The 11,522-nt window shown below is 36.1% G+C and overlaps 1 protein-coding gene across 3 annotated transcripts in view; it reads right to left on the minus strand.

Annotated features, from left to right (window-relative positions):
• The window catches only part of NCOA1 (nuclear receptor coactivator 1), a 127,766-nt gene that overhangs the window by 38,265 nt on the left and 77,979 nt on the right, over positions 1-11,522 (minus strand). For all 3 annotated transcript variants that reach the window (XM_006880625.1, XM_006880626.1, XM_006880627.1), the window contains exons 12-14: positions 6,087-6,204; positions 4,700-4,868; positions 3,282-3,596 (exon numbers count right to left, since the gene is read on the minus strand). In XM_006880625.1, coding sequence (XP_006880687.1) covers positions 3,282-3,596; positions 4,700-4,868; positions 6,087-6,204 — 602 coding nt within the window. The remainder of the gene's footprint in view (positions 1-3,281; positions 3,597-4,699; positions 4,869-6,086; positions 6,205-11,522) is intronic.

An 11,522-nucleotide genomic window follows, 5' to 3' on the forward strand; every position in this document is an offset into this window, starting at 1 on the left:
ATGGGTTAAATAATGTATACTGCATTGAAACAGATAAGGGAGAGAACTGTTTAAAAGGGATATATGATTAGGTATTATTTTCAGGACAGGAGTCCAGAACAAAGTGGAGTGGACTTGGGGGGAGGGACTGTATAACAATGAAAGAATTTTTCTTTTACTTTTCAAAGAGAAGAGCAAACTGGGGGGCAGGTAGGGCAGGGGAAAAGTGTAACAATGAGTGAATGGAAATCCAAAGTCTCTGTAAACATTCATTAAAATTAATGAATAAAAAAACTTGAAAAATCATAGCCTCAATAAACTGGAAAACACTGAAATATTACAAAGCATCTTCTCACATTACAATGTTATAAAATTAGAAATTATAAGAATATCAAGGGGGAAAAATCAAGTACACGGAAACAGTACGTGCTTTAACACTGCTGGGTAGTAGAAGAAATAAACAATGAAAAAAACCCCCAACAACAAAAAAACAACTTCTCAGCACAGGAATGGAAACAGATTCCAAAATCTTTCAGAGACAGCAAAAACAATGTTTAGAGGTCAATTTATAGCAGTGAACATTTGTTGTTGTTGTTATGTGCCATCTAGTCACCTGTGACTCATAGCAACCTTATGTACAACAGCCCTAAAACCTGCTCTATCTTGTGTCAATCTTATTGTCCCTGACACAGCTACCTCCATTACTCTAGTCATGGAATCAATCCTTCTCATTGAGGGTCTTCCTCACTTGCACTATCCCTCCACCCTCCCAAGCATGATGTTTCTCTCTAAAGACTAGTCCTGCCTTGTACCATGCCCAAAGCATATCAGACGAAACTTCAGAATCCTTGTCTCCAAGGAGCAGCCTGATCTCACTCTCTCTAGGACAAACCTGTTTGTTCTCTTAGCAGTCCATGATATATTCAATACTCCTCTCCAGCACCACAGCTCAAAGGCATCAATTCTTCTATCATCCCTAATCATTGTCCAGCTTTCTGATGCATAATAAGTAATTGCAAAGATCATGGCCTGGATCAGGCACACCTTAGTGTCCAGACTGACATCATTGCTCTTCAGTACTTTGGACGTAGGCAAGAGGATTCAACATCATATAAAAAAATCACTCATTACAATTGAATGGAATGACTGGATGAAAACCAGTATGATTGAAACTTGCCCTCAAATCACAAAGAAATAACAGTGTAAATTAATTAATTTAAGAAGTCGGAGTGGAATCCACTTTCGGAATAGCTTGCCTCTGGACACCCTATGAACCTATAGAGAAAGGATGAAAGTTAGACAAGAGTTCAGGTCTTTTCGTTTATATGACTCGATGGCACTTAACAACAACAACAATTCATTTAAGGTCATTCAACTCAGTAAGGTCTGAATTAGGTTCTGAAATTGGTGGCCTAGTGATAAGGATCCACACTGCGAACCCAAAGCCGCATGGTTCAAATCCTCCTGCTGCTCTGCAGGAGAAAGATGGGCCATCTCCTTCCATGTGATTTATTGCCTCTGAAAACCTGCATGAGGCTCAGTAATAGCTCAGTTTCGAGTCAATGGCACACAACACAACATACAACCACAGCATACACCATCCTACCTTTTTCTCTTCTCTCTTGAATAATTTAATTGAGCTTTTAAAAAATTTTGTAAACAAAACACTTTTAACCCAAAGCAAAATACACATACGATTAAAAAAATAAAACATATAATAGACAAAAATGAATAAAAAGAAACAGCCTACAGCCTTTGTTCCACTTCTAAGAACTAATACTTTTAACTATTTGCTTTATTAGACCTTTCTTTTATTTCTTTTTAAAAATTTTGTTGTGTACTGTCGAATCGGATCCAACTAGCGCAGCGGGAGACTGCCCCTCCTTCTCAAGCGGAGAAGTGTGCCTTCAGGATTGCAGCACAGCCTCTTGCCTCTAGGCCACCAGGGCTCCCTTCATTAGACCTTTCGATGATTATTCTTCATATCATACTGATGCTTGTACAATCTTATATATATTTTTTTAATTTTTATTTTATTAGTTTTGTGTGAGTGTACCGTCAAATCAGATCTGACTGGTCCAGGAGGAGACTGTCCCTCTTTCCCCGGCAGAGCATCTGGTGGATTTGAACCATGCGCCTCTAGGATTGCAGTTGCAGCTCCTTGCCACTAGGCCACCAGAGCTCCCCTACAATCTTATATATTTATGTCACTTTAATCTGTTAAGTTCTATTACATCTATTGATTTTTTTAATCATCACAGGAAAATCAGCTTACCCACAACTCCCAACTCTCCAAACTCCCTTTTCTTTCATTCTCCTAATTTAGTAATATCACTAGACTTCAATCCCCCATCTTCAAACACTGTAACAAACTTCAACCGCTATTCCAAGTATCATAAACATTAATTCTTGATGTTCTATTTTGCATAATAAGCTATGTTATTAATACTTTACTAAGGCTGATTAGCAGCATCCTGATAGATGGGGAAAAGATTGGTAATTAACAGCTTCCGTTTGCTTGGCTCCACAATCAATACTCTTCGTACCAGCAACCGGGAAATCAAAAGATGAATTGCAACGGGAAAATCTGCTGTCAGGCACCAATCCAGAGAACTTAAGAGCAATGATGTCAGTCTGGAGACAAAGGCATGCCTGATTCAGGCTATGGTCTTTGCAATTACTTGCTATGTATCAGAGAGCTGGACAATGACTAGGGGTGACAGAAGGAGAATTGATGGCTTTGAGCTGTGGTGCTGGAGAAGAATACTGAATTTATTATGGACTGCTAGGAGAACAAAAAGGTTTGATTTGAAGAGGGTGAAACCAGGTTGCTCCTTGGAGGCAAGGATTCTGAAGTTTTGTCTGACATGTTTTGGGCATGTTGCAAGGAGGGACCAGTGGAAGAGAGGAAGACCTCGGAAGAGATGGATTGTTGACTCAGTGACTTTGGTGGTGGTGGTGTCAGAGATGATGAGGTTGGCACAGGACAGGGTTGCTGTGAGTCACAAATGACTTGATAGCACTTAACAACAGGAATATTCAGATGATATTCATTCTAAATTACAGTACTTTTAAAATGAGAGCCTCCAAATACTCTGGTATGAACAATCAGATTTTAATTGAATGAGGGAGTCTTTTATCCCTAATATACGACCAAATCCAGGATGGGTCTCTGAATCTTTCATCAAGATTCAGGAAATGAACTTACCACCTTTATCAGAGTGATTGGGCATCATCTCAATACAGCGAGGTTGGGGTATATACATTTAAAAAGAATCAGCTGTTAAACAAGAATTACTCACCTGCTGTTGTCCCTGTAACCGCTGTTGTAGTTGGAGTCGGAGTTGGTTGGGTGCAGCAGGAGGTCTGTTTAGAGTCTGCCTGGGCTGCATGCCCATGCCAGGTGAAAATGTGCCTCTCGGAGGTGTTACCTGAACAGGCACAGTCCCCAATGATGGTTTTTGCCTGATCATGCCTTGGAAAGGGCTCGGGAGATTGGCAGTAGGAGAAGGAGAAGAATAAGGCTGGGAATAAAGGTTGGGTCTCTCATCCATCATCAAAGGTGGCGTTGCTTGTTGTGGTGGGAATCTCTCCGATAATACATCTAATCCACCACCCTGTCAAAAAAGAAGTTGAAACATTTTACAACTAAATTTGTCAGTAAGTGAAATGTTTCTCTATACAACACTGGATAATGTGAAATGTGTTCTCTCTAGAAAGTGTCATCATAACATATTTATGTTGAATTGAGGCTTTCTCAAACTTTCCTGCCTAAAAGAATCACTGACAATTGCTTTTGAAATGGAACAACAGATTAACTGAGATGGTTATGATCTCAACAAAGGATGAAAATACAGTTAAAATAAAGTCCCTACATCAATGTAAGAGAGTATAAAGGTTCAGAAATCATTGTATTGCAAAGCTTATGAATCAGTAACATTACATTAAATAAGTGGCCATGAGAAACAGATTGCTTAAAGAGGAAATTAATCAAGCACTTTTCAATCTCAAATCCATCATCTATGCCTTCATCTTATTTTTAAAGAATCAGAGATGACTTGATAGAATTTCAGTGTTACAGCCATCAAACTTTTTGACCAATTATATTTTAAATTGCAACCTGTTGTACACAAACATGTATACATACATATGACTATGTGTAGGTAAGTTAAAGAAGTTTCATGAAACATAACTTCTTATTATGGCCTATGTATGCTGATACTTTTATTCTATACTTACTAGTACATGAAAGAAAAAGAATTGTAATCCACTAAACTGATGTCATCATCCTAAAGTCTGGTGGGGGGGAACCCAGTGTGAAGCTGGAAAGTCATAAGATAAAGAAGCTGAAGACAAACACAAATGAATGTCAAGGATAAGATAAGTTTTAAAATATATGATAACCTTCACAAGTGGTAAATTACAGTTAAACTCATTGCCATCAAGTCAGAACTGACTCATAGCTGAGTCTACAATAGGGTTTTTAGAAGGTGTAAATTGCACAAGAGGAGAAAGCCTATCTTTCTCCTTCAGAGTGGCTGGTGGACTTGAACCAATAGAAAGCCAACACCTTTGAGTTAGCAGTGAAAAGTTTTACCCATCAGGCCACTATAGCGCCCTATAAAATAGTGGGAAAACCCACTGAAAAACCTTGCTTAAAAATAATTTTCTAGCTTCTCAAGGCTGTACGACATAAAATAAGGCCAACTTTGGAAAGTACCTGAACAAGTTTGTCAATCCCCAGAGCTCTGTCTAGTTCAGCTAGCTCAGTTTCATCTTTGCCACTGAGGAAAGATACCAGCTGTTCCAGGAGAGCCTTCTCATCATTTCTTCCTTCTACTGTTGTCGGAGGACAGAGAAGCTCATCTAACTGTGAACTAATACATTGGCTGGAGGGTCAAAAGATAAGAAAGTTAAAATTTATAATAGCAAATAACTATTCAATCTTAAGATTATGAATATATATATACAGATACATAAATGCAAATTTGTTTCTAGATAATTCGGTTAAGATGTTCTGCAATCAATATTAAGGCAATTAAACATTCTTAATGTACATAAATCAAATGAACATTTGGTGTATTACTTGAATATATTTTTCATTATTTTACCAATCACTGAGCTTTGTTGCTAAATTTTTTATATTGCTTACAGAAATAGCCTGAAAACGTAACTTAACAGATTTAAGAAAAGGAAAATAATTTTTACTAAAAGTAAAAAATAAAAACCAGCCTGAAATTCAGAAAAAATAAACTTAGCCTATCACATATTTATTCTGCTTATTTCATGGATTCTGCTAATTGTTGATTATCCAAACCATAGTTAAAATAGCATACATTACACCATTTAACTGTTAGAGATGATCAAATCATACTGATAAAATTACATGATTATTTATATCTACAAAAGGAAATTAATTCATTAGAAAAATGAATATACTAGGGGTTAGGAACAAACTAATTGTTGACTGAGTACATGTAGGAATATGTATGGTCTAATACAAACCAATACCAACTGCAACAGAAAACTTAGAATTATAGAGAAAATAAAACTAACAATAAAATGAATACAATTATAAAGATGCTTTGTAAAGGAGAGAAATGGGAACACAGCTCACAGCTGAGGTCGATCTGTTGCTGCTTGTTGAAGGTGCACTCTGTGCTATGGAATAGCTGTCTGTATAGATTAATAAATTAAGATTCAAACTGAGATGAGGTATGGAGAAGACAAAGTAAGTACCTTCCTTCCTCCTACCCTCTTTTGCAAACAAAGATAAAAGCAGAATGAATAATCAAACAACTGAAAGCAAAAGAGCAGTAAATGTGCTATATTAAGGCAAACTCATCCTCAGATCTGAGGGCACTCAATCAAAGCAAAGCAAGATATGAAATATAAAACACAGTTGCATAATATATCAATTACTTAATGATGACAATGCACACTAGTTTTATGGTCATGCAATAAATACATCTATTGAATATTCCTTCTACATCTATTACATCTATTATCATCTTACAAAATACTAATATAGACTGGAATTCAGTTCTGGAAGAGTAGCTCTGTTTCAAAAGCTGATATGTGATACCTTATACAAAAAAATTACTCACTCTTCTGGTTTATTCTGGTTTACAGCGGCAACTGTATTATTTGTCCATGGAATCTGATCACCTGTTCCTGGTTGCCCAAACTGGTTATCAATAGCTTCCAATTCCAGTTCAGGCAATCCTAATTGAAGAAAATGTAAGAAGTCAGTATCACAATGGAGATAAGAGAATAATACTCCAGAAGTACTATATTGCAATGTAGAATGAGATCTCACACATAAAATATTACCTCAGTGACACAAAGGTCACTTACTCAAAAACTTAAATGGTCCAGCACATGACTATATGGCAAAAGGTAAAAAAGTAGGTGAGAAAAAGCTCTGAATGGAAGAACATCTGATGTTAAAAGTTTGCAAAATGGTCACTGTTACCATAGGAGACTCATACAAGGCTTTATCAGAAAGAATTTAAATCACAAACATTTTTGTTAACAGCTTTCTCAGTTAACAGTCTGTAACATGTTAGAGAAGCTAGAAGTAGGGACAGTGCTACCACTATGATATGACAGATGCAAACAAAAAATAATGTAACAAGGCAAGAAAAGATATGAAAAGAATATTATAGTCTGGCATCATTTGACAAATGGGCAAAGTTCTAGAGTCACTAATCTAAGAACAGAAACATAAAATAACTGTATAACAGCTGATGCTTATAAGATGACAATTAAAAAAAGAAAAGTTTGAATTATATTTTCTATTTAAGAAAATAGTATATGCATTTTAGAAATTTTTTTGGTAAAATTTCTTTAAACTTTATGATTATTTCTACTATTTATTCTAAAAGATGGAAATAACCTAAATGCCAGATATGCAGGAGTTGATTAATGATTTATGGTATTGATATTTATAATGGGCTGCTAAATTTTTAAAAGGCTTGTTCCAATATACCACATTCAGAATGATTCCATTTTAAAAAGACAATTACATATACATTAACAGAAAAGATCCTGTAGACTATAGTCTTGGTTGATTTTGACTTATGAGATTAAAAATTAGTTTTTAAAAATGCTTATTTGTCATCTCTAAATGAGCACATGTTAACCGACCACAAGAAGAAAAAATATTTAGAAAGATTTTATTTTTAACTGAAAACTTCTTTTGGTCAGAGTCCTCACTGTAATCAATGAAGATGGAGATTTAAGCAAAACAAAACAAACCTGAGTCTACTAAGTATTATTTGTTTGAAAGAAAGTGGTTTTTATTCTAGAATTTATTTCAATCTTCAGAAACTTCCTTTGGAAATTATCTTTTATAAAAAATATTCCAGGAATTTATGGAATCTTTTGGTAATACACAAATTATCCTTTTTTTTTTCCTTCAGGAAATATACCTATCACTTTGGGTCCCTATCACAAACTTGAGCAAATAAGTATATTTGTAAGTAATACAAGAAAGGCATAAAACATTTGAAATTAATACATGCATTAGCCCTGTGCTGGAGAGATAGATGAAGTGGGGACAGAAAACAAGCCTTAGAGATCCTTGATCAAACTATTCATATTTTTTTAATCATTTTTGCAAAGGGCTTAACATCCTACTTTCTTTATTTTAAAAAGCCCCACTAGTCACACTGAAGCTAGCAAAACTCTATTATTGAGAAATGATTTAAAAAAAAATTCTAAAGTAGACAGCATTGTCTTAACCATGAGGATGAGTTTGCACACTCTAACAGTGTTATATGTGCTGATTTTTACATTCATGGTTAATTATGTAATGATTTTGATGCTCACAGTCAATTTTCTCCAGTTGCTGGTAAGATTTATTTCAGTTTTGAGTTACATTCAGCAGTGACTGTTCACAAAAGTGTTTTATTTGCAAATATAGGAAGTAGACAAGAGACTAATTTCTATAAATCAATAAGAAAAAAAATACCCTGACAGGTCAGAGAATCTACTCTTGGATCAGAGAATGTGAATAGGTCACACAATATCATTGAAAAAAATAACCAGTTTACAGTAAGAGACATAAATGTTAAAATGACATGAAGGCACTTAAAACCAAAGAATCAGCCAACCAACCAAACAAAAAAGCCCACACCATCCAGTCCAATGTGCTGGTAATTTAGGATGAAGAGACATAGGAACAATACTGGTTAGAGCACAGGGATATATTCTCTAAGATGGGTCAGTTAGTAACCTTTATTCTTTAACATAACAATATTTATAAAAATTATTTTTCAAATACTCTCTCACATATGGTAAATGATCACCAAAACCCAGACTTGTTACAGTTTTACAACAGCAACAGATACCTACCAATAGGCAACTAGTTAAGTAAATTTTTGTAAATTTTTAAAATTAAATACTATGTAGCTATAAAAATTAAGGGCAAAGCTCTTCAGATACTGATATGGAGTATCAATAAAGGAACATTAAGTGAAAACAGCAAGATACAAACTGTTTAATATGGCACTACTGGTAAAAATGAGAAATACTTGCCATGTTTGTGTATTTTTTTTTAAAGCTAAAAAGAAATAACATTGCTTTTAAGGAAGAAAAGCAAATGGCTAGGCATATGGAAACAGGAAGTAAACTTAATTATATATCTTATTTTTAATGTGTTGCAAGACATGATTCTTTTTTAAAAATCTTAATATAAAAACCATACACTAAATGTAATCTCAATGGCAGAAATTAAAACGGATCATTCTAAAAATGTTCTTTGTGAAGCTCCTTATGTGTATAGTTGTATATTATTTTTTATATGTCCACAAATTAATAAAAGTTATACCAAATGTGTATAATCACAGAACATGAAAATAGCCACCTCACTAATTTACTCCAATGATTTTGTCAATGATTCCAATATTTTAGAATTCTAGAACTATCTTTAGCCAGTCTGTAAGTCCACTGACAACATAAGTCTAATCATAGTTACATCTAACCGGAGTTTTGTAAACCAAAACAAAATGGGAGGAGAAAAAAAAAATACACCTCACATTACTGTTTCTGGATAAACAAATTTTCAAATCTCAAATGTACCTCAAAGAATCAGAATTTGAAAAGATATAGGCAAGGTTTTGACGATAATGCTAAAGGAGATATTTTTTATGTTACCAACAAAACTTTCACCTCCTTAAAATGTCCATGCTGAAAACTTTGCATTTATCTGGTGTGTTCTTCAGTACATTTTAAACAAAATCAGCTAAATCACTTGGACATACTACACGGGGTGTGTGTGCTTATAAGCAGTATGTTTTAGAACTGGAGGGGACTGAGATTTAAATCAGTTCTGCACATACTAAGTGGGTCGTATTGAACACGTTTCTGTTTGCATGTATGTGGTTCCTTTCCATGTCCTCTTCTCATCTGTAAATAGAACTAGGGAGATTTTCTGCTTTATTGTTGTAGACAGATCACTTCTATTTTTCCCTATCTTTCAAAATGAATACTGACATGATAGAAGAAATAAAAGAGGAAAACTAAATCTACAGCAGAAGGTAAGGCAAAAGGAGTGCTGTGGCAGCAGATTAGAAAATGCCATTTCTGAAAGATGAAACACAGATGGAAACAAACTGATGGTTTCACACTCCAATTAAAAGCAAGAACCTTTCAGCAGGAAAATGAAATGATTTATTTCTAAAAAGGGGAGCTTTCCCAGAGAACAACTCCAAGCTCAGTGGTCATTTGAGCCGGGTGAAGGACAGGCCGTGGGCAATCAGAGGATAATTAAAGGATGACTGAACAGCTGCCATCAGGCCCAGCTCCGAGTGCAGCTGACGCGGGCACCTACCCGTGGGATTAAAGTGGTGAGGGCATAACTTCAAAGTGGGAGTTCTGCCCAGGGAATCTCCAGAGTGGGTGCGAGGGAGGCCCAGAGGGATTTCCCTACCACTGAGCCTCACTCCGTTACAACAACAACAACTGAGAACAGGGCGTCTGTAATCAGAGCCTTCATTTACTGCCAGGGGAAAAGAGCTTCTAACTTTAGCCAAAGAAATAATCCAGCTACTAACATTTGTACTCTAGGTCTTTCTGGCTGACAGAATCAGGTTTCACCATATGCTGAAGAAAAGTCAACAGCAAGAAAAAAAGTGCAGCAAATTTAACAAGAAAAATACTTCAAAGAAAACAAGATACCTACAGAAAACCAGATAAATACATGAGTAAGTGTAAGAAATATCATCACACAAAGTATATACTGTTAATAAAATGTAAGGAACTCCTACGGAAAAGAATGAATAAACAACAGCCATATTTAAAAGACTACCCTGGATGGACAGAAGAGTCAAATGGACAGGGATGAAGTCAGTTTTGATCTGGAAAACTGAACTCAGATATTCTCCCACATAACCTTCCTGGTGGCCTAGGGGTAAGAAGCTGCGCTGCAATCCCAAAGGCACAAATCCACCAGCTGCTCCACAGGAGAAAGATGGGAAATCTCCTCCTGTGTGATTTTCTGCCTCTGAAAAACCACTGGAGGGTCAGCTATAAGTGGGTTCTTACTCAATGGCACATAACAACAACTCAAAAATAACTGACAGGCAGAATCACAGTTATGAAAGGAAGTGACTCTGGACATAGATGTCTCTACCCTGTCACAGCATTATTGATAAAGATAAATACTGCATTAAGACTATTATTGTAAAAATAGAAGGATTATTAGTAAGATGTACAGAGAGGGAAGGGGGAGGAGGCGGAGGCCTGAAGGTGGAAATGCTGGGACATCTTGATGTCACAGTTATGTAGACAGAGTGAGGGAGCAAAGGAATTAGGAAAGATCTGGGAGGGTCTATAAAGGATGGATAATGGTGGGCATGGATCAATGGTGATTAATTTTGTGAAACACAATGGAATGATACTATGAAACACAACGTGAATAGAGAAATGTGTGAAATAATATATAAATTAAACACAATGTATACAAAACAATATAAAATAAAAAAATAAAAATAATACATTAACTTTTAATGAAACTATAATAAACTATATACAGTCTAGAAAGAAAGGAATAGAAAAAGATCAGGCAAACATTAACCAGAAGAATGTGAGCATAGCAATTTTAATATGAGAGTAAAAAGTTTAAGGCAGGTTGAGGGGTTTCTGATCAGTGAGCGTCTGACAAAAAACCCCTCCAGTTCCACGGACTGCCAACAAATAAGTCTGTCCTGGAAGAACAACCACGGTGCTTCTGAGAAGCGAGGATGGTAAAACCTCATCTTCCATAATTTGGGCATGTTGTCAGGTTGTTGTTGTTATGTGCCGTCGAGTTGTTTCCGACTCATAGCGACCCTATGCACAGCAGCCCTAAACTCTGCTCTATCCTGCGCCAAAAGCACCGCCTCTGACACACCCATCCCGATTACCCCAGTCACCGAATCAATCCATCTCATAGAGGGTCTTTCCCTCCTGCGCTGTCCCTCCACCCTCCCAAGCATGATGTCCCTCTCCAAGGACCCGTCCCTCCTGGCAACATGTCCAAAGTATGTCAGACGAAGCCC

This window comes from Elephantulus edwardii, unplaced genomic scaffold (genome assembly GCF_000299155.1).
Source record: "Elephantulus edwardii isolate Elephantulus edwardi_28Jun2011 unplaced genomic scaffold, EleEdw1.0 scaffold00009, whole genome shotgun sequence".
NCBI classification, from domain to species: domain Eukaryota; kingdom Metazoa; phylum Chordata; class Mammalia; order Macroscelidea; family Macroscelididae; genus Elephantulus; species Elephantulus edwardii.